At 34.4% G+C, this 24,670-nt stretch overlaps 1 protein-coding gene across 5 annotated transcripts in view; it reads right to left on the bottom strand.

Moving 5' to 3' along the window:
- The window catches only part of TTC7B (tetratricopeptide repeat domain 7B), a 135,972-nt gene that overhangs the window by 26,969 nt on the left and 84,333 nt on the right, over window positions 1-24,670 (bottom strand). For 3 of the 5 annotated variants that reach the window (XM_082762487.1, XM_082762488.1, XM_082762491.1), the window contains 6 exons: window positions 24,123-24,239; window positions 19,941-20,038; window positions 16,349-16,507; window positions 14,458-14,508; window positions 8,535-8,675; window positions 1,823-2,025 (listed from right to left, as the gene is read on the bottom strand). In XM_082762487.1, coding sequence (XP_082618613.1) covers window positions 1,823-2,025; window positions 8,535-8,675; window positions 14,458-14,508; window positions 16,349-16,507; window positions 19,941-20,038; window positions 24,123-24,239 — 769 coding nt within the window. The remainder of the gene's footprint in view (window positions 1-1,822; window positions 2,026-8,534; window positions 8,676-14,457; window positions 14,509-16,348; window positions 16,508-19,940; window positions 20,039-24,122; window positions 24,240-24,670) is intronic. The other 2 variants (XM_082762489.1, XM_082762490.1) reach the window with 2 other exon arrangements.

The raw sequence follows: 24,670 nt of genomic DNA, 5'->3' as shown, positions 1-24,670 counted from the left end.
GACTTATGTTTGATATTTGCCAAAAAAAAAAAAAGAGACAGACCAAACAACAGAAAACAACAAAACAAATTCAACAAAGCTTATTAAATAAAAATAAGCTTTAAAGCAGCATGCTGAAACAGTAGCATTTTATTTTGCTTTTTAAGCATTACTAGAAAGCCATATCAAATCATTTTAAAATATCTAATTAATCATATAAAATACACATTTCTTTTTCCACAGAACTATGATTCCTAAACTGATGGTCATCTTATAATAGTTGTATTCAGAATCCTAAGTTAAAGTTTCAGCTGTTATTTTAGAGTCTAGTACCTCCACAGCACTGCTACTATAGCTTGCCTGCCAGTAAGATTACATCTTTTTATTATAAATAGGTGAATAGACAAAATCAAAGTGTTGAGATGTACAGGTACTCATCTAGACTCACAAACAAGAGTAAACACTGTAAACATCCTCCTAAAAATATTTTTGCAATTGTCAAAAGATGAGATGAATACAAATTCCTGTACTTTTCCCTTTATCAAATTACACTGACTAGTATTTTTAATAGTGTTCATCTCCAATGTTTGTATTTAAGCAGCATAAGTCTTTCAGCATATATTTAAAATAATAACTTAATACAGAAAAAGTTCTAGAGAAATTGAGAAAGATTCTTAAAAGCAAAATTTTAAATTATGAGAATGCTTAGAAAAGACTGGCCAATCCAATGAAATGGATTTCTTCCAGCTTCCACACAGCCATCTCAAACTGAAAAGGTCATAAACATAGAATCCAGACTGGAAACGCAGTATTTTTCATCTCTCAGGACTCTCATATTAGCTCATTTCTCAGTTATTCTGAAGAGAATTGGGTGTTTACAGACTATTTATTAAGGGGAGGAGGAGCAAAAGAAACCCAGAAAAACATAAGCCTTTATTTTCACTGAACTGCACTGATTGACTGCCAGCTTTCTTCAGAAAAATTAACCTTTCAGCATTTGTCAGTAGGCTCAAATATCTTGAAATGCTGAAAAGGTGAAACAAAAAACTTTTCTTGTGCTGTCTTCCTGTCTGATCTTTTGTCTCATGTTTCCCTCAGGGATGCGCAAGAAATCTCTCTGAATAATTCATAAGCACCTAGGCAGAAACCAGCTTATCCTACTAAACAAAAAGGTTGGGCAGAAGAAGCTGACTGCTGCTGTTCTACTTTGCTCTATCCTAAAGAAAAGAACACCAGAATGAGAAAGAAATTTTCCAATATAGTAGGGACAGTATATATAAAATGTGTGTGTGTGTATAATTATATAAAAATATGTATACATTTATTTACTGGGGAAGGCACCTTTGTTATTAGAGCTCCACATTTCTTCGAGGGCAAAACTGATTATCTGTCTTCCAAAAATCAAAGAAAACACATAGCATTAATTAATAGGTATTAACATGTAATTAATCAATGTGCAGAATTCCACTTTCAGTCAGGAATTAGTTATTAGAATGACTGATATTTCATCTAGACTACGGTATCTAACTCTTCTCCTGCCACGATCCACCTTTATTTCCCAATGGCTCTGAGTATTAGGCAGATGCGAATAAATTCTTTTCCTGAATTCTGTTAGGATTGAAATACTTATTGCCTCCAGATCCTTTTCATGCCCAACAGGCAGAGAAGAGAATAAAAAGCCACAAAAGATTGTTTTCAAATGTACCTTGCTAATAAGAAAATGGATCCAAGAGAAATCTAAAACTCATAAGCTATGGAGCAGCCATACAAGTTCTTTAAGATTGCAGAATCCAGTACCACAAATTGCAATGAAATAATTCATTAACATGGACTCAAGACTTACCAGCCTCTGCATGCTTTTCACATGTGTAGGACTAATAGATAAGGCCTCTTCATACCAGCGTTTGGCTTCATCAATATTTCCACGAAGTTCAGCCACCTGACCTCTCATGTAGAGAACATAGTGTGACATTGGAAAGAGATTAGCTGCTTCCTGGGTACACGCTGTGGCCTCAGCAGGCTTCCCAATCCCTATGTACACTTCAGCTGTGGAAGGAAAGAGTGAGAACCAATGAATCCTGTATCATTGTACCATGAGCAGATGTTTTAACAAGCTCTCTGTGTTTGCATATTGTTTCAATCCAGGTAAAGGTCATTTTCCTCAAGAAACGTTACAGCTTAGGAGAAACTATTGCATAAATTATTTTAAATGGCTGCTTTAAACAGCAGAAAACTCTTTACAGTTTCTTTTAAACTCTCTGGTTATTTTTAACCAACGTCTGTGATGTTTTATCTTATTTTTAAACATGAGTATTCCAGTGCTATTTAAGAACAGCAAGCCCAACACAAAGCAGCAGAGATCCTTACAGTAGGTAAGAACTAATTACAGACTTTTCTGCTTCTGTACAGCACTCAGCAAGAAGTAGCAATTCCTCCAATTACCAATTACCAATGGTTACATGTCAAGTCTGGTTCAAAGTTTCCTGTTTCAAAGCAAAATCCTTTTTTAAAAAAATACAACGTAGTTGATGAGAAATGTTTCCTAGTTAAGTTTTCAGAACATGTGAAATGCTTCTTCAACACTCTGATTTGACAGAACTTGGTTCATATCGCCAAGTTTTAATTTTCTAAGACATCCTCCAGAAGCCATCTAAGAACATTTAATTTTGTAGCTTTAAAAAAAGGTACAATCAGTTCTCATGAAAGCATTGAGTAGCCTGAAAACTGTCTAAATCACACTGACTACAGGAAAAAAAAAAAAAAAAAAAAAAAGGTTAATTCAGTAAGTAATTAACAACTAACAATGGAAAAAGTATTTGCCTTCAAGCAGCTCTTACAGCACTCTTCAACACTGCACATTTCACTACCCTGCTGAATTACGATAATCTCTTGCTAAAAGAGTGGGAGGAGAGGAGTAAAGAGATTAAATGCAAGGAAAAGGATACTGTAGTTTCTGGGTTGAGGTGTACATTTCTTTTACCTTAGTATAGATCCCAGAAAAATTGAGCCTTAAAATTGTATAATTGCATTCTATTGGATCACACTGCACAAAAAGAAGTCTTAAAGATTAAGGTTTAAATCAAAATGCTTCATCAGAACAGCAAAGCAACCTACCCCTCTTCAGGTCATGCTTCTCTCATTGTTGAGTACAGAGCACCCACCTTGCTTAAAAGGCTCTGAGATAAGGATCTCACACCAGAGCAGTGGATTTTGAATTGTACCTAAACTCTGAACGGGATCCATGTTGAGTGCCTTTAAAAGAGCTTTCCTAAGAGATAATCATATCAAGCAGTCTTGATAATATCTATAACCAGCCAACTTCAGTACACCAGAGTATGTAAATCTTAACCTACTTATATTTCTTGCTATTATTAGTGTATATATATATAAATATACACCTTGTTATTATTTAATATTCATAATCATGACTTTTTTTTTCCCCCTTTTGAGACCTGATCCTACTGATGGGAGATGAAACATTTTTACCAGATGAACATTCTTTTTTTGCTGCTTGGATGACTCAGTGACTTCACAGAACACATTCCACCTAGCATAAATAGTATGCTCATGAGGACATACAGATTAATGCAGTATATTTTCACAAGCAAGCTAATAAAATGCTTTTTGATAGAAAAATCTCACCCTCTCTGAAGAACTAACACATAAAATTACAGATCCAGCAACAGAATAACCTCACCTACTCAGAGATAGCAATATATAACTGAAGAATAGCAAGCCTGGTAAATAGTAAAGGTATAAGATTTTGAAATCAAAACATAAAGTTGGAAGAAATTAAGTACTTCTAGAATTCTACTTTTCTACTGTTGGTAGACTCAAAAAAAAAAAAAAAAAGGAAGTTTTAGCCAGAGCTTTAGAGCCAGGCATGCAGAAGAAAATGTGAGTTGTACTAGGAGTTCAGTGTTTTTTGTTTGTTTGTTTTTGTTTGCTTTGGTTTTGTTTGTTTGCTTTAACCCGTAAAATATTTTGGGAAAGCTTTAGGTACTTCATTTTTGAGTGCTTTTCTGAAATCTACACGGTCAGTATTACTATGAGAGAAACAAGATTTTGGAGAGAATAAAATACACTGTATTATTTTAGTGCTAACCATTTGAGCTCTCCTTGTTTTATTGTTTCTTCTCCAGCATCATCAGACTTGAAACATTTTAAAATAGACATTCCAAAGTTGTTTAAAAAACAGTCAGGAAAAGTATCATTTATCCAGCTTGTCAGTGATTGAAGACAGGAAAAAACAAAACAAAACAAAACAAAACAAAACAAAAACAAAAACAAAACAAAAAAAAAAAAAAAAAAACAAAAAACAAACAACACCTATTCAACACCATCCTGAGAGGCTAGTACATTTATGAAATGTACTCATACTAAACTGATGCTTTCAACTGTAACCTAAGTAGAAGGAAGCAGAAGCATATCATGATGCATACATAAAGACCTACCTACTAGATCAGGCTGTAAAAGGTATTAACTAAAAGCTATAAAAATCAGCAAATAACATGCAGAAATTAATCACTTACTCAAGTAATTTTTATCTGCTACCACAGTAATTCTAGACTGAAGAATATGCACAGTTTGACTAATTTAACAGGCCGCAGTTGAAATTCTGTACTCCTTGAGGGGATGCAAGTATGGTAGCAATTTGGGTTTTTAACAGTAGCCATTAGAGGTTACAACACTATTTATAAAGGTACACTTGCTTTACTGTAATAAATATTAGATTTTGCTTATTAATTGTGGCAGAGTAATTTGACAGTTATTAATGGTCCTTTCTAAAAGGTAAATGAACAATTAATTCTTTTCTGTATAAAGGTACTTGAAATTATGCTATATACGGTGTACTTTTTCTAGACAATATCTTAATTCTAGAGAAGTTTGGAAAAACTATGGAAGATTTAATAGAAAGGGGAACTTCTGGCTAGATGGTAAGCATAAGAGTTAATTCAAGAAATTTCTGAAATTGGAGAAGAGCTGTTCATTCTGAGATAATTTCATCTGATATATTCAAGGCAAAGGACATGCCTTAAAAAAGTACTGCCTTAGAGCAAAACTAAATTTGATTAAAATATAAATTACTTCAAACTCAGGAAAAAAAAAAAAAAAAAAGAAAGTTAAATTCCAACGCGGTAAATTCAAGGACAGTAGTTATAGAAAACTGACAAATACCAGATGACTGTTGGAAAATTTCAGAGAGGGCCATCAGTTCGATGAGAAACCAAGTGCCAAGGCTGGTGTTCACTTCTCAGTGTCTCCACTCAGAAAACACCCCAGCTCAAACCCTTCCGTGCTTGTGCTTGTATTTTATTGTCAAATCAATCCACTTTTCAGTCAAACTCTATAGCAGTAGCTATGACTAGCAAAGCAGAGTCCAGTTTTGAGGTATGTGTCAAGTGACCGTCACAGCCACTGATCATTTAAGGATGGATTTGTTTTTTAATAGCATCACTGGGGGATGTACTAATCACAAAAGAGCTTTGTTTGTTTGTTTGTTTTCTATATTTAAAATAAGCCTGAGTTCCCATCTTTACATTTTACAAATAAAAGGCTGGAAGAGTTCATTAGTAAACAAGATGAAAAATTAAAATTACGGTCTAAAAAGTCAAATTCTTTAGACTGAATGCCACACTCATTTACTCTAATGATACCTGTAATGACAGTGTATATTAATAAAGAAAAAATATTTTCTATACTTCCCACATGATATGTATTAATTTGGGTAAATAAATTCCACTAAATTTAGCATATATTAAGCATTTATTCTCATAATTTCTTCATGCTTCTATAATCTAACATTCTCAATTTTTGTATTTTAATGTTTAAAGCACATTAAAGATACATATTTCTTTTCCCCCTCTAAGTAGTAATACACTGCACAACCATACAGAGGGTCAAACAGTTAATGTGGCACGAGTCTCAAAAAGGAAGCAATTTCCCAATGGTAAGCCTTCATTTTTATTTAAAGAACATGCTGCAAGTTACATGTTAAGTAATTTCATGGCTGTTTTCTATGCGAGTATCTCATACGTATTGATAAAAATACCTTTATATCTGTTTTGTATCATATTTCATAGAGTAAATGTTAATTTGGAATATTCCTAAAGGGGAAAAAAAAAAAAACACAAACAAACAAGCAAACAAAAAAAACCTTTTTCAAAGCTCAGGGCATTTCCTGTAGCAGGACAGGTAGCTGAATAGTTAGAACAGGATGCCTGAACACTTAAGTGCAGCACAAGTTACCAGCCCAAAGTATTACGAACAGAAACATACAAAAAAAGGAGAGGAAGTAAGCTTCACATTGCTGTACTTTCTCTGAAGATTGACAGCAGCCGTCTCTCATCTCTTGTTGTATTTCTTTCATTGCTCCCCATTACACAAAGCTCCCCATTACACAAAGTGTCAGGGCACTCTTTATATGTCGTGTTCTTCCCCTGGATCTTTAACATTTTAGTTTGCTCTCCACACCACTTCTTTCCCAGTTCCCACATGCTTCCTCCTGCTGGGACAAGAACATGGCCTGCAGGCAGTGCTCACACAGAAATCGTTAAGAGGTGAAAGTAGAGTGTGCAGCAGACTGCAGCAGCGGAAGACTGAGGTGGATGCAAGTTGTGGACTACAAAGGACTCAGAGAAGAGTGTCTGGACTGCTCCTTTGTGGAGAAAACAGTAGCAGCCACTTGCATGGACAGAATAAACTGTCACAGAAAGATGAGAAATTACAGCATTGCAGATGCTAGGAGTTTCTGTAAATGGCCATCTGTGATGGTTTATAAATATTTACAGTCAGTGATACCATGTTGCAAGGCAGGTGACTGCACCATGCTTTGGTGAGCCTTGCTTTGTTCTCCTCTCTGTTGTTGTAGAAGAACCTTCCCACCCCCACATGAGATCAGTTATCAATCACCATCATTGTTCTTTTCCATCTCCTGTTGTTTTTTTCCCCCCTCTGAAACATAAATTAGTATCCGAGAGCCATTGTTCCATAATGGCCTTCACACAACAGAACTGTTAATGCAAAACAGGTAAATTAAAATGCTAAGAAATACAGCTCTGAATGTGGATTATAAACAACAAGATTTCCTAGTAACAGTAATTCCTTGGTGATTTGAACTCCAACACCTTGCAAAAATAAGATACAGCTCTTTCCAAATGACAGCTTTGTAACACATACACTACATGAAATGTGTCTTGGGAAAAATTTACACAAGGTTACCATATAGAATAAACACAAATTGATCATGTCTATACAATATAGGCTGAGTATAATGAAAAACAGGTATGTCACTGAAAAATGTTCAGGCCTAAGAGCAGACCAAGGCAGAACAATTGCTAATTGATTTCTAAATAACGCCTTTCTGGTGCAAGTATTATTTCAAAGGATACATTTATAACTGTAAAAATACACTGGATCATCATTTTCTGATTAAGATTTTGTAGGACTGTCACTTGTGATACTGACTTAGCATTTAGCTTGAGGCTGGAAGTAGCATAATAATTACTAAATCCACTCAAGATCACTCCGCATTTAGAAAAATGATACTGGGTGTTTCACATCAGTGAAGCTAGGTGGAAAAGAGCTAAACAGCTCATCACTACCTTTTTTATTTTTTTTCTGTGCAGAGTTAATTATTCTCAATAATAAAGCTTTTCTAGTTACAGCAACACCACTGAAAATCCTTACAAACATCATCTTCCACCCAATAGAATCAAGGTAACTACATTTTCAAATACTACAAAATTCAAGATACTTCAGAGACTAAGTTGATGAGATGAGACTTTGGGCCAACTACATTTCTTTCTTTACCACAAATTATCTTTGGTTTTCAAACAGCCTTTCTACAAGGGGCACTCACAAAAACCCAGTTTTCATCAAGAAGGAAGGAATCATGCATACTGTGTGTACGGTACTGTTTTGTACACGTACCTTTATCAGTCAAATGGGTATTACCAAACAATAGGAGTAGCTTTAGCTATTTTTTATCCACAACAGAAATTTTATATGTAATAGAAATACAGGAAGAAGACCACAGAAACATGTGTCCCCATTCGTATGTAAAAGGAGTGCATTTTAAATACATACCCCTATTTCAAAGTTATGGGAAAAACTCACCAATACTTTTTTTTCCAGCAAGCTATCATACATTCTATGTCATTATGAAAAACTTACATGCATTTGGTGTTAAGATTTGTTGTCAACATTTTAAAGAGAAGTTAAAAAAAAAAAAGAAAAAAAAAAGTAAATATTTCTTAAGAATGTATGCAATATGTTCTTAATATGAATAATGGCTTTCATAATATTTAAGTTTGATCTTCTGACAAGAAAATGCAATCCTGGTAGACAATGAAATAGCAGAAATGATTCACATCATCATTTCCTAGATTAAGACAATATCAATTTTTTTTTTTAATGAAGCAAAATGATAAATTTTGAGTTTATCTTCAGGTATGTGATAACAGCTCCTGAAATCTAAAACAGATTTTTGCAAGTCTGTAAGCTAGCAATAAAAGGGATGGCAGAGAACAAGAAATATTTTACTTTCACAGTACCTGCATGAAGCCATATTTGAGCTAGAGTCATCCAAGGATGCAGGGGACCTTGTTTAGGGGCACTGCTTTGCAGAGATGAAGCAACTTCAGACAGCGCTTGTTCTACTCTAGAAGCTGCTATTGACGTCGCGTGGACTGAACCTGTACAAGTAATTAAAAAAAAATACTAATCAGAAAAAGAATAAAGGACATATTTATTGCATAAAACAGTTAGTCATAAGCCTTTTCTTAACAAATTTTACCTAAAACTCCTCTAGATTTAACTTAAACATACCGTTTTTTTTTAAATGTCAGATTAATTTTCCCTGTTACAGAAACTTGTATACTGGTCTGAAAGTCTCTATACTAAAACTACACTGAACACTGGAAACTGTACATGATACATTTTTGGATTGCTGCTATGAATACTCTGTTAAACTCGACATCTTGTGTGGCAAACGTACGATCCAAAAAAAGGTTTGTGATGGTGTCGTACACTGTAATCTTCAGTTTGCTGCATGCACTTTGATGTTAGTAATTGCTATGTCTTTCCACAGAGTGCAATTAGATGACTATTTTAAGACTAATAATAGCGTTTTTAAAAAAGAGCTAAAATATACAACATGATCCCATCACAGATACACAGTTAAACTGCATTGAATGTAAACCTTAGCTAATCAAGAAGGCTGAATTAAAATGCCTTGTGGAAAAAAAATCTATTGCATGAAGAACAATCCCAAAGTTGCCTTGAATAATTCTCTTCATATTAAGCATTTACGAGTGAGATTAGAATATCATGAGCAAATACTACCTTTTTCAAACTACCAGATGTGAAAAAGCTTCTATGACAAGAGAATACCTAATGACAACTGTACTTTGCATATTCAGGTTACTGACAGTGTCTTTAGTCTTGATTTACTTATTTTTTAAATCAAGACTACTTATATTTTAATAGACACTCTTGGTCATCTAAGCTTCAATGTACCTCTTGTTGTATTTATAATTACAAATTACAAAATCTCATTCTGACCATGTCTGATTAATAAATAATGGAAGTAAAAATATTTCATATTGGATCAGATGTATCCTAAGCCCAGCTCCACACTGTAATGGCCAACAACAGCAGGTACCTTAGAAGAAAGTATTGAGTCCCGGACAGGTTGAACCATATCCCACAAGTTCATCATTAACAGTTAAGCAATAAATAAAACCTTCACTCTCAATCTCAGAGATTTTCTAAGATTTTTAATGAGAAGGGGTTTCTCAAACAAAACACGCGTTCTTAAGTATGACAAGATAAATCAGCAGACTAGAAATGTAGAAGGAATTCCTACTACACAGACCAGTGGAAGAGGAAGTTTGTCTGAAAGCAAGCAGCACGTTTCCCTGAACTGATAGAAACAGAGGAAAAGCAGCACAGGACTTTGTCATCAGCATTTCTTAGGTCATTTTGAACAAGGAATTGCCCTAAGGTTCTGAAATGGCCGCTGGCTATGGAGTTTGCTTTCCTCTGCTGGTTGAAGAAAGAGCATACACTTCAGCCTGCATCAGAGCTGAACAGTCACTCAAGTTTCTGTGTATCTTTAAGACTTCCAATGAAAAGTAAAAAAGAAGTCTAAGCAAGAAGCATGTGGAGCATATTTGCAGAAAATTACCAGCAAACGGTATCACAAATAAGCTCTAGTCACCAGTAACCTTGCCTGACCTCCCTTTCTGTAAATGCACGTCACTGCAGCCTGTCACTTGTTACACTTCCAGTGCAAGTAACAGCAAAGAACCTCCTCAGCTCTCCAGCAGAAATTCTAAGGTGCAATTCACTGACACACAGGATTTCATCTAATCCCTTCCTTCTGAAAAGGAACTATCCCATTTAGAATTAAAAAAAGACTATTTTCTATAATTTAAAGCATGGACCCTGGCTGCTAACCAGGCCGCGAGTTATTTCACGTAGAAAGTGCGCTACTAGGTTTTAAGTCTCCAGTACTTAATCATAAAATGTACATGGTAATATATTATTAAAACTTGTTGTACATCAATTTCTATATATAAAGAACTAGTGTGATAAAATTTCTACAAGCAGCAGTGCCATGAAAGCATTACCACCTACACTCAAGTTAAAACAGGGTGGATACTAAGTGTTTTCTATGGTAATCTACTCCTATCCGGGACTTTCTGGAAGAATAAAAAGATAGTGTTTTTAATTAAAAAATATATATTTCTAGAAGATTTATTTCACAAAGTGCTATTATTAAAGTGGCTTATTAGGACAAGGGGTTATGGCTTTAAACTAAAAGAGGATAGGTTTAGATTAGACATAAGGAGGAAATTCTTCACTCGGAGGGCTGTGAGGCACTGCTCAGGTTGCCCAGAGAAGCTGTGGGTGCCCCATCTCTGGAGGTGCTCAAGGCCAGGCTGGATGGGGCTCTGGACAACCTGGTCTGGTAGGAGGTGTCCCTGCCCATGGCAGGGGGGTTTGAACTAGGGGCATCTTTAAGGTTCCTTCCAACCCAAGCAGTTCTATGATTAAAATTGCTTGTATTTCCTTTAGGAAAAAAAATATTCCTTAAGGTATTTCAGCAATTAGTTCTCCAAAGAAAAAACAGACGTATATACAACAAAGTATTAGTCTTCAAGTGTCGCTATTTCAACCAAGCTACTAAAAAAAAATATCCTCTTATCTTTCATTATATTAATATAGCTGATATAAAAGTGTAGTATAAGTTCCTCATGAACCTTAATCTAAAATTCAACACAAGCCAAGTAACTTAACTGTTTTAGAAACTCAGATTACAGATTATTCACTGTATCATCTAAATTTTGGCTGCTTCTAAACAACATCCCAAGTAAATGGTTTCTTTGAGTTTAAATTTGAAGACCAAATTTTAAGCATAATACAAAGAAACTTGATGTAATATTTCCCAGAGGTGTTCAGAAATTCTAGCCATTGAAATCCTTCACACTTCAGTCTTATTTAAAAGCATGGAAAACTTAAGGATGTTGAACAGCACAAGAGCACCAATATTTGTGGGGTTTTGTTTTGTTTCTTTAAAAACCCTTCTTGGCAGCGGCTGTTATGAGTGATCAGAAACATGACTACATGGTTTCCAAAAGGAGGAGGGATGACCTCCAGTAGAGCCTTGCATGTCTAATCAGCACTACCACTACATCTTTTATCACAATTTCGCATCTTTACTATTATTTACTTCTTTATTAATAAAATAGCAGCAGTCTTCTTTACAGTGCCAAATTCATTCAGGAATCTTTCAGGTACACTGCACTCATACTGATAGCTCTAACCCATAAACTCCTGAATACTTCTTTAGCTTTGACACAATGAGCTGCCACCTGACTATTTCTGGCAATTTGTGTTAAAACACAGTGAGTAAGCTTTATTTTTATATGCAAGTAAAGATCATTTAAAGAAGTCTCCTGTGTGCTAAAAGCTTCTTCTGACCTCTCTACACATTCTACTTAACCCTGTTCTAAGCCCAGGGGCCTCAGACTGCGATCTTTATAATTACATTGTAGTTGTGTAATTTATACTAATTTCAACAATAAGCAGTTAAGACGCACAATGGTTTGTGAGGGTAGAGTGAATCTTAAAGTTTGCTTGAGGCCTCACAGCCCTTACGCTGCCAGCTATTTATATGCTGGCTCCCTGTTGGTTTTGTCATAAGATCTGTTCTCTCTTCCCAGCCTTACCTGTACTTTTCTTATTTTAGTCTGTGTTCAGTAGCCCTGAGACAATCACCAACAAATCTTCACTACAATTGCTACAATTCACTCAGATGTAGCTTCCTTTAAATGCTCAATAGAGCAATAGGAATTCCTTGATTGCAACTTTACCATATCTTAGATGCTATACAAATATTCTTGCTCTTCCCGAGAATTTCTAGACCTGCTACTATAGTGTGACACTTAAGAATAAAGAAAAAAAAAGTCCTTCAAAATACCAAGGCAAAAAAGAGTGTTTCTTTTAGGATGCAAAAGGATGAGGTCTGGAAAAAGAAGATATATAGCCAAAATCAATCCCAGCTACTCATTTCCATTTATTCAGTTTTGCCTTAAGGCTTGTTTATACTAAATGGTATGACTGTGAAATGGGGACTGTCTTTGCAAAATCTTGCATATATTATTTAAATTACCTATTGACTAAGATTTGGAAGCACAACTGCATTGCACACGACAAAGTATAACAAAACGCCTTAATTTTTCCTAACAAAATGTTTCTAAACAAAAAAGTTTCCTATAACAACATCTGTCCAGAATTTACAGAGCGTTTCCACGCATCATAGTAACGTAGTATCTGCAACAACCTGTGGTTATGTCAATGCTTCAATTCAATAATCTAACCAGAATACCTACCAAAAGGCTTATATAAACACAATTTAACCAAGAGGAAACGTAGTCTCACACAGAAACCTTTACTTTCTAAGTCATACCTACAGTTCAACTTCTGTGAACAACAAAGTGTTCAATTTACTTCTCTTCAGATTTTTCTTAACACAAATATTACAAGAAAGTCTGCATGAAATCAATCTTTTAAATACCATCCATAAGTTACCCCATGGAAATAGACGGCATGTCATGACTTTTTCAGTCCTTTCCTTGGACATTGCCCAAAAAAATCTTAACAATGTTGCCTTAGGGGCAGGGACTAACTAAGACATGGACTCTTATCAGCACTTGGAGAAAAATAAAAACCAATTTGCCTCACATTTTCCTTCTGAAAATGGGTAAAAAAAACCCTGGACCGACATCCTTCAAGAAACAGGTTCATATCACCTGACAAAAAACACCATAAAAGGATTTTTTATTTATACTACAAAAAAGAGTGTATTATAAAACAGTTTCATAATTTATGTAAAGAAAAAATGCTTTAAAAGCAATGCTCATGCAGGAGTGAAGAGGAAACAAACCCATGGCTTTTAACTTTATATTCACACAAAGCTGCCAGTAAGAACATTAGTGGTGCAACATACAGAGAACTGTGCTAAAAAAAAAAAAAAAAAAAAAAAAGGCAAACACGTGATAGAAAGAGGCAGTAACTTCTACAGGACTAATGCATCACTGGTATGATGCATTTGATACGATAGGCAGATTTCATCAAAATTAACATTATTTTGTATCAAATTTATTAGGTGTTTGAGACACCTTTCATAATCAAAAATTAGAAAGATACCTTATCTTTTGGTACTGTTATGCATGGAGATTTTAGTAGTCATGTACAGCCAACATCATTTAGAATATTTTCTCCACTTTCTGAAAAACATTTTCCATGCTTAGTCACCATCAAACATGCTGTTTTCCATTTCTTCTTATTTTTCAATGAGAAACAAATTCAAAATTTGCTATTCAAGGCCAAATGCACAACTTTATAATGTAACTGGTTAGAGAGAAAGAATGTTGTTTTGAATCCTGGTTAAAGCAGCAATTAGCTTTATTGATCTATATTTTTCATTTTCTTTTACTTAGCTTGTTGGCATCATTTCATTATTTTGAAGTGTACTCTTAAGAGATTTATTCTACGTGTAAAATTTGTACCACAAGAGAAAGTAGTTTATTTCAACTCATGACAGAAGTTGCAACGTTACCTTCTAGACCAATATACTCCTTAGGAACAGCAGTGGCATAAAATCTCCTATAATACAACATACTGGCAGCTGGCCATTAGGTTATACAAAACCTTCCTAATATATCTTTATTTGCAGCCCTGTAGAAATGAATACTGCCTCTTTAATTATTAAATGCAAGTGTTAGTTGAGTGCATTCAGATCTTGTAAGATTACAGACCTTAGGGTGAATGGGCAAAGAGCATCAGCCTTGCTTTACACACTATCAAGCTTCAACTACTGATGAACAAAACATGTACATTTTGTGGTAAAGGAAAAGGTGATTTAAGTCCTTAGGAAATTAATGGAACTTTACAGTGAATACTACTTACAAACTGAAAAGGGGGAGTAAAAACCATGAAAGTAAGCATCTGATGGATTGCCTTTGAACAAATCAAACCATAAATTAAAATCCAAACTAAGAAAGAGAAAAAAATAGATAAATAGAAAACAAGAACTCCAAGAAAGCCAGAGGTTTTCTGATAATCTTCCAACCATAAATCAGGTTTCCAAAGGATAAAGATTTTAAATAAGGAGATCACTGTTTACAATAGATATTGTCATAGAGCCTTTGCTACACCTCTAAGATCATGATCCTGTTCATTAAATTGTAAATCAAGTCAAATAAAGTCAAAAAGTCTTTTGTTCTTTCACCAGAAAAAAAAAAAAAAAGAAAAAAAAGAAAAAAAAAAGAGAGGAAACATGAGATTTTCATACCTGTTAACTATACCAGAAAGCTATAAGCATCTAGACAAACTTCTACTTATTCAAAAATAGAGAGCTTTGACTTTCATAAATTATTTACACTGTACAAAGGACTCCAGTATCTGTGTGAGTTTTTTTTCATCCTTCCACTACTGCTCATCTATATGTTGGAAGCTCCTTTCCCTAAGAATACAGCAGTTTTTATCTGAAATGGAAGACTTGGGCTTTACATAATGGAATTTGTGCTTGGACTTATACATTCTTTTCATGTGCCTTCACTGTTGAACGAGGTCTTATTCTCTTGTAGGCCTGCAAAGAACAAGCAATTTAACACTGGCTGGCATGTACACTTTAAAGAGTAGGCCTGAGTAGTACTCTTTAAAGGGTTAGCAAGTTCAACTCAACAACTCTCAAAGGGGGTAATAGCAATTAACTAACTATTCAAATGCCTCAAGAAGAAAGTCAAGTTTCAGCTAGTTAAACTTCTGTAGGACACATTTCCTGAAGTCTAAAGGAAGCGCTCTCCAGAATTTTCAGTTGTAGGCTTATATATGAGCTAGTGTTTTCAAAACTCATGTCTTATCTAGGCTACTTTAACGAGTGAATTTTGGTAATACTCAAAGATTCATTCTATAGATTTTGTTAAGAATTAGTATCTTTGACACAATGCCAGTTAAAGTTTAGTGTCAACAGTGAATTTTCTAAGACTAGATTATAGTAAATGCAGTAACAATTACAGTGCTACACCCAAGACTGTGAATGAAGGACAATTTATCAAACAAAAAAAGAGTTAAAATGAAGTATCTAAAAAAGTAACTTGATTTTACCCTGCCACCTGAACTATTCTGGCAGCATTACTATGTAGCTTGCATGCAAGCATGGAAATTGATTCTGCAGCATGTTTAAACTGGCATCATTTCAATTAACAGAATGACTCCTGATCTGGAATAGCAAAATGCTGATTTTCACTACTCTATTGCCTTTGCATCATTTCAATATATCTGCCATATTAAAGCATACATCGATATTTAATGCGATTTTTCCCCCATATGAAGTTTCAGGGAATGTTTTGTATGCAATTAGCTAAAAAGGCTTTTAAATCAAGGATCTAGACACTAAAATTACATCATTAAAAACTAAGATAAGAAGGAAATCCTGTGGAAAGGACAGTCTTGTTAGGCAAAACATGCCAGCAATGGAAATAATTACAGCCATAAATGCTACAGTGCAGCAGAGGACAATAGCCTACTTTAAAAAACACCTATCGTTTTCTGTAACAATCATGAGAACAGAATATTAAATCTGTCTGTAACTTTACATCGTTTGGGATCAATAAAACGCTCTATCCTAAACAAACTCTTAAAACCCATTCAGAATTTAATGAAATACATTTGAAAGGCCAGATTTCACGGACATTGTGCTGAAGCTTAAATTGTTTTAAACACGGTTTATCAGTTATGAAGATTATCAGAAAAACACAGTACAAACACGCCCATCAGGAAGAGAAAACCAATTTACAGCGAGAAGGTGAACAGGGCTCAGGAACTTGGTCACAGTATGGAGAGGCTGCATGGGGCCAGACAAAGGTATCTGATTTAGGATGAGGAAGATGAGAAGATACAAACACTTGGAGAGGAGACTCTGTTCTTGAGAGAGAAGATGAGGAAGTATCAGAGGCTAAAAAGCGAAAGAAAGAGAATGATAAGGGTGTGGGGGGATGGGAAAGGAACAGATCCAAGAACAGGGTTTAATGGAGTCATGGATGCCAAAAAATGCAAAGCGTTTATTTCCCCATTCAGTAAGATGAAAATGGCTTCCATATAAAATAAATAGCACTTCTGAAAGCAGTGTAAAAAAATATGCTGTATTCATATGTACTCCTCTTCTGTAATAAACTTGTTTCAAAAAGAAATTAAAGATTAACTTTTCCCTGTGTTCTAATGTATGAGTTTATAAAATATATTTAGGAGGAAATAAAGACCAAAACTCAGCTACCAATGTTACTTCCTATGACAAACTAAGTGGACTGAAACCACTACACAATAGATTGAATAATCTGATTTTAAAAAGTTTGAGTGCAACTTACCTTAACCAAAATAGTCAACTGAAGCCTCAAGTGATTTGCATATGCTTATCTAACTTTGCAAAGGAAATGAATCTGTCTCCCTGTAAGATTTTACTTCAGTGAATGTTTCATAAACCCTTTTTTTTTCCCCCTCCATATTCAGCAATACATACAAATATGGGTACATGCCACTCATGGCAAACCAGCTGAAACAGAAGGCAAGCTCAGAGTAGGTTTGCCACAGTTCTTGACTAGGACATTGGATTTCTTACAAGGCTAGACTGGTAATTCCAGAATACATGCTTTTTATACTCCAAAGATTACAAAAATTTAAGCTTGCATCATTTAATCATTTCTGATTATTTTATTGGATTGGTAAAAGCTATATATAAACACTGTGGCTTTTTTTTTTTTTTTTTTGAAGATCTTTTTGTTTTAGTTTCAACTTTTGCTAAATTGATATACCTAAATAAATATATTTTTTTAATATACATCTTTTACACCCATCACTGTTATTTGAATTTTAAAATCCTTTAATTTTTCTTTTGCAAGTACGGAAGACTTCAGATTTAATTTTAGCTCTCATTTCTTGTTACTCTGATTGATCAAACACAGTAACCAGCAAAAAAAAAAACAGTAACCATCGTTTCCACAGGTGGCAAGCAATTCAGGTAGTGGAATGTTTTCATGTGTGCATGTGTATACACATATGTAAGTTAATACATATGGTAGCATTATACTGTCTAAAGGGCAGCAAACATTTATGTCCTAAAAGGATTTTCCCCAATACTTTTTCCTTATATCCTCATTAAAATACTGTAAATGCCGAATTTGTTTTGGATTTCTTAAGACTGAGGATAAACAGAACCTCAGAATGAGCTCTCTCGGCCAATAGAGGTCTAACAACTTGACCATCTGTTAGTTCTATCATTTTTGCACACTTTTTTTTTTTTGAGAGTCTACCTAGAGTTTTCTCACTCAAACACTATGCCTAGCTTGACTTCTGTTCTTACAGTAACATAACCTTTTAATTTCTGCAGTATTTTTATATACTATTCTGGAAGAAGAATTTTGGACAAAACTTTATATGGAGTTTTTACATTTACACTACTGTACAGATACAGTAGGTAACAAATCCACAGTCCTTACCAGAATTCAAGTATTTGAATTGCAAGAAGGTTTCTTCCACTAAAATTAAAAGTTAAAACCACAAAAACAAACAAACAAGAACAAAACAACAAAAGAGACCCTCTCCAACCTACCCTACATAATTACCTTTTATAAGAAAAATAAATGAAAAAGGACCCCATACTTTTAATTTCCCATCTCATCCTCTTTGACAGTAGAAATGAGCTCTAACAACACAGGTAAGATTCAGGAAACAGAGACAAACAGGATCTTTTTTTTTAAAAAAAAAAAAAAAAAAAAAAAAAAAAGACTTTTTGTAAAGATCCTGTTTTCCAAGTGAGATATTGGCTACAGGGCTTGAATCTGGGGCGAGTTCTTGAGAAGCTCACTGTTTTGGATAAAGGTTCATCTTTACTTAAAAGCTTTGAGAAATATACAGTCTTTAAAAAGCACCAACTCATTATGCTTTGAAGCATGGCAGATATAGAATAGGACACCACGAAGGAGCAGATCAAGAACTTTGTCCCCATGGAAAACATACAAACAAAAAACCAACATGCTCCGTAACACTCCCCCTACATGCCTCTTTTGGAAGGCATAAAATAATTTAACTAGATTTTGAAGGTTTCATATAGATACCTCCTTCAAATGAAACAGTGAGCTAGACTAGAACAACGAACTACTACAATATTTTGTGTTATCTTATACATTCTAAATACAAGAGCACAAGAACTCAAAATTCTACTATGGGGCAAAGCAGGCTGAACTATGCCATATTTCAGACCACATCATACTGCAATTCTTTTAAATCAGGTGACCTGAACACTGAAATCAAAACTGTTTGCCATGATACCAAGCACAGAACTCTTTCTTCTTATATGATTCCAAAATCTAATAAACACTAGCTTCAATTTCAACTTCCAGAAATTAAGTAACTAAAATGGATTTTTCTCTACTGTACAATTCTGATGTAATCAAAAATATATTATACTTTTCAGTGGATCTTAGTTTATGGGTCAGTTAGTCTAATTCATAGGCTCACAAGCTTCCCCATAAGTTTTTCCTATCCAAATGTGATTAAACAGAAATTGACATGTGAAGGGTGTCAAGAAAAGCATGTGACAGTTTTGAGATAAATCCCAGGAAAGAAAAAAAAGTCAATATATAGAATGTAGACAACACACTCTAAAAGGTTTTTGGAACTACAGTTGTCACAATAATTCTTTGTGTTTTTCAGAGAATCCATGGCTCACCTGCTTTTTTCTTTAAGGCATATCAATTTGTATTGTGATAATAGAATATATTAACATGTACAAATAACATATTGTAAATATTTATTGATGCCTTACCTTTTATGTAGTGCACCTGTGCAGCACAATTTTTGCAGTATATATGATTTGTAATAAATAGATTTTCCTTACAATCTCAAAGCTATGTCTATAGTAATCCAGCCCACTTATTCAATTGTATTTTAATATATGTTTTAAAGATCTTGATGAATTTAATTAGTAATGATTTCTTGAGCATTTTTGAGATTAAAGTTTTTTTAATTTTTTTCTGATATTTTTTAAAAACAAAATATGTGCAAATACTTAACGGACAAAAAAGCATAGCACTTTGGAAAACAGACTAGTAAAGCACAGTACTTTTTAGCCTTTACATAAGAACCAAGCTATACCGCCAAGCTCAGCAAGATTCAGACCACAGATATTTTAATTTACAGAATATTGTCTGCAAGTACTTCATAAATAAATTAAAAAAAGAATCTTATATTGCAAAATTTCCACTCCATATGACAAAGAAAACATTCTCAGGATATAGGATTTAATTTTGCAAAATAAAACAATTAACTAATAAAAAAAATCTAGCTATTGTAACTCCATTTTACTAATTTTATTGTTCAAATTCTGTTCTTACCTGTTTCAGGATCACTGAAATCTGGTAATGTAATTGTATTAAGCTGTCGTCTATCAGCAATAGCTCTGTCTAACAGGCTGCTCCCACGTCCAGAATCACTGTAATGAAGTATAGAAATTGTAAGCTATTAAGATATAAAATTATATACTGAGATACAAGTTGCATGCTGCCCTCCTCCCACATAGGTTCTTGCTATAAAGGTTCTTGCTATGAACAAATTTAGTACCAAGCATTGCTAACCACTCACAGTACATTAAGTCAGCTGCACTAAAACAAAATTAAGCTGAGCAAACCTAAATCCGTATTTACTTCAGCAACTCTGTTTTCATAATTAATACAAACAACACAGGTATATAATGTTTTGATTTATAACTAACAACATTACAAAAAGGCTTAATTGTACCTTAAATTTTTACGTAAGATGAGTTACTGCTCTTGTCGTTACCTGAGATGGCAGATGTGAGTTTGAAAATCCACATTTTTCCAATACTAAAGAGCAACACCAAACTCAAGATACCTAAATTTAGGTAAAGATTTTATAAAAACATCCCACATAAAAAGACAGCAATTTTATCCCTAGAGTTTTGGGTGGTGTAATTTTTTTTGTTTGTTTTAATAATCACATTAACAATCTAATGCCGAATTTGATCCTAATAACGCAGTAGGAGAATTTTGAACAGTTAGAATAGATCAGATGCCTAAGCACTTTGCAGGGGTTTTCCCTGATCTCTCATGGCGACAAATGCACTCAATTCCCACTGTAGTTGTAACTCACTTTTTGCCACTCGGGCTTCTTGCTGATATACTTGCTGGAAAACTAATTGGTCCTAGAGCTATGGTTAAAGATTCAGCAGAAGAAAAGGGACTGAATGGTTAATACAGTAACTTCGTTCTCATGACTATAAAACTGGTACTATTCACTATCAACAAATACTTTAAAAAATTACATAAAAATAATTCACCAACTTTTTAAGTTTAAGCCAATTAGGTTGTTAGCCCAACTTAGCAAAGTGCAAACCGTAGTTTGATTCTCATATTCCACCACAGAGAAAAAAAAATAAAAAATTCCTCGCTTAAAATAAAGCCTGAGAGACTTTAATCTAAACTGCAAGACTGGAACTTAATACATTTTTACAGTTGCCCTAATTTTCAATCGCCTCCTTCCAAATTTGAACCCAGAGAACAGCAAGAAGCCTTTCAGCAACTCTTAATAGTTGCACTTCAAAAACCAGTGAAACGACTTCCTCTATTTGTACAGCTGTTACTAAAATGATATAAATAAAGTTTTACATTACCATAAAATTATTGCAGGACCAATTTCCTTACAAAACGATGCCATTATAGAAATCCACAGGAAACAGAAGGGGACTTTCTGAGACACACACTATCAGCTATACTTGTTACATCAGTTGGTGCATATTTTCCGTATTAATTACTTCCTCAATCCACAAGCAATGACATGCCAAATGTTGCTGACAAGGAGAGCCAGGCTTAACATAAGTATCTTTTAAGCACATCACTGGTATCTTGGTTTGCTCTGTTTTGCTAATGCAAACTAAGAACTGGAAAAGAATTGAACTATTTTCTAACATACTTCAAGAAGCAAGCTGAATAGAAACATGGTTGATATAATCACTCCATAGACCTTCCAAAGCCTTGCATCTCAGAATATTTTTTTGTTTTAAAATTAAAAAATTAAAGAGAAAAAAATGACTAAAGACAATTAAAAAAAAAAAAATAAATCAGCTGAACAAAGGAAAGACAGAGTGTTGCATTTAACACTTACACTTGGTGGTGTATCTAGCTATTCATAATTTATTTTCATTAGTAAAAGATTATTGAGAACACTGAAACTAAGTTTATTCCACAAAATCTGATTAACTTGAAGAAAAAATATTTAACATCAAACAGCTTATTGGAAAAGTGAATTCTTATCTCATTGGGAAAATGATGTATCAAAATTAGTTTTGAGTCTTAACTGGAATAGGAAAACATGTTTCAAATAAGCATGAAGGGTATTCAAATCTTTGAAAACCAGTGTTCTAAAAAGTTTCAAATGATTAAAACCCTTTTTTTTTTTTTTTTTTATTGCCCTAAAGAACGACAAGAAAATTCTTCAATTGTTTTCAGTGCAAAAACTGTTGTCAAACAGTGCTTTTCAACAAAAAACATGTGTTAAAATTACAGAGGTTGGAAAACCTGAGTATTCACAACAATCTTTTATTATTATTCTTCATTACATTTTGAGTGCAATCGTATGAACAGAACTTCCCAGTCACATTTCATGTTAGAGTGATAATTGTTATGCCAGTCAGACGGATTTGGATTATGATGATACAAAGTGAAAATATTCAGCCCTTACATTTCACATGGACCATCCAAAGGAAGACTACAGTTTGGTATAACTCAAAATGTGATTCATGAAACCACTCTCTTTCCATCACAGCACTTATTCATGGTCCTTTCCATTCCATCCACAATTTAATTTTAATTTCATCATAAACCAGAACTTCAAGAAAAATTTTAAGTGTCAAGATAAAAAAAAAATAGTAAAAATTGAAAATTGAATCAGATGCAAAGTAATCCTTGTTAATTTTTTCACTCAGATGTTTTTGAAGAAAAATGGAGACATGATCATTAGCAAACATTGCTGTGAAAATCTTGCTCTTTGTCAGCTTCTGTAACCAATACTTATGTCTGAAGGAAGCATTGCCTAATGTGTCCTTAATGTGGTACAGTAGCTCTTAGCACAACAACAAAGTAATGACAAGCCATGACAAGGCCTGCTATGTGTAAGATGGAAGGTGAAAAGTTGCGTGGAATACACACAAAGCCACGCACAAATTAAGCTTACATAGAAATTTAACTATCCTGCACAGCAGAGCCTTCTGATAGAGTTCTTAACCCCACTCCACACCCCTCACTAGCTCCTTTCCCACAAACTCAACCAACTGGAGAAAAAAATCTAAAAAATCCCACCCAGTAGGTTAGAAGATAAATTCTTTCCTAGGTCCTTGCTGCTAGCTTCTGTGACTTGGAATTGCAAAAAAAAAGTCAGCTCAAAGCTTTCCGGTTGCTCATGTACTTGCTCCCTGTCATCTCCAAGTCCTGCTCCCTACTCCATAGTGCAGCACCAGCGTCACTATGACAGAGCTATGACTGACTCAGGTAGGGACCTCCCAGGCTCTTCCTCCAAACTTTTCTGTTCTAAACTGCTTACTAGCTTCCCAATGTAATTTTCCCTTTCTGGTCCTAAGTTTCCAACTCTCCCAACCTTCTTAGAGATGCATGTTATTACATAACTGAGCTCAAACAAAGTGAGACCAAAAACTGGACAGATAATGTTCATCACACTTCTATATCCGATACCATCTGGTACAGATATCTTCTGCACCACCTCCTGTCCAGAAACTACCAACCCCTCCAACGACCTGATGGCAGGTAATTCTGCTTTTACCTGGTAATTCTACGGTGCTTGATAAACATGTTGTACAGCTACCAGCATGGATATCTGCAAAGCTAAATTAGTGGCTTTCCTGTTTATTTCATAGGTGATCCAAATATATGTGGCAAAGGAAAATACATGTGTCTTTTGGAAACCCAAAGAGGACTCAACTTATCCAAATACCTGCTAGGCCCTTTGAAGAACCTAACTAGCTTCATAACCTAAATAGTTTCACACCTTCCTTTAAAAGAAGACACGTTGATTTTCCAAGCATGTCATAGTTTTCCATGTGACCTCCACTATTTCTATAGTCTTAATTAATGTCTAGCCCTCTTTCACTCTATTTAGCATAAGTCCTTGAACTAAATTTCTACTACAGCAATCTCTCTACTAGACAAAAAGATATAAAAAAAATTCTGTAACCAAGATCAGGAGGAAAACCAAAACAATATCAGCACGTCAAGCCACATCAAGGACAATGGCAGAGTTACACAATATCCGCAATCAGTTCTCACCACAGTTTATTAACTTTGATGCAACTTACTTCACAGAACTCTAGGTGGTTCCTCCTTATCTGTCAAGTATTATCTTTGCAGTTCCAGCTCCCCAGATTTCCAGAGGATTAGTTTGTTCATTCAAAATACCAAACCACGTAAAATCAGGACTAATATTGACCTGGGATGCTACAGAGCAAGGCATTAATGAATCCCACATTCCAGAATTCTACAGCATCTTACCTTGGGTTAGTGAGATTATAGCAGGACTTCCAGATCTGTAGCATGTGTTTACAAGTAAGGAGTGCTTCATCTGGGCCTCTGCACAAGGATTCCAATTTGACTTTTGTAAACAGTAATCTGGTGAAAAGGGAAATAAAATTAGGAAAAAGACAACAGATTCTGATTATTAAAAAAAAAAAAAAATGCCCAATATCTAACCAGAGAAATAACAATTTCAAAGCTGGTGTTAATTTAAATATTTGTTTTATGAAGTAATGATAATACAGTCAAATACCTAATATCATCAGAACAATAGTGATTTTCACAAAATGGCCTTTTCAACTGGATAGAAACAGTGGTTTATGGGAATTTATTTATTTATTACACTTATAGAAGACGACTTAGCTTAGTGAAATTAGCAGAACTGTTACAGTCTTTTATATGTACATGTTGTTTGGTTTAATGATGGCTTTATTAAGGGAAATCTTTACCACTTTTATGAGAAAGGAAAGTGTTTTCCATAAATTGGCTCACATGATAGTTGTCTAATCTTAACTGAGAAAGAAAAC

The sequence above is a fragment of the Aythya marila genome, assembly GCF_965140915.1.
Source record: "Aythya marila genome assembly, chromosome: 5".
In the NCBI taxonomy this organism is placed as follows: Eukaryota; Metazoa; Chordata; class Aves; order Anseriformes; family Anatidae; genus Aythya; species Aythya marila.
Note: the sequence above shows the minus strand (reverse complement) of the source record. Positions and strands in the feature narration are given on the sequence as shown.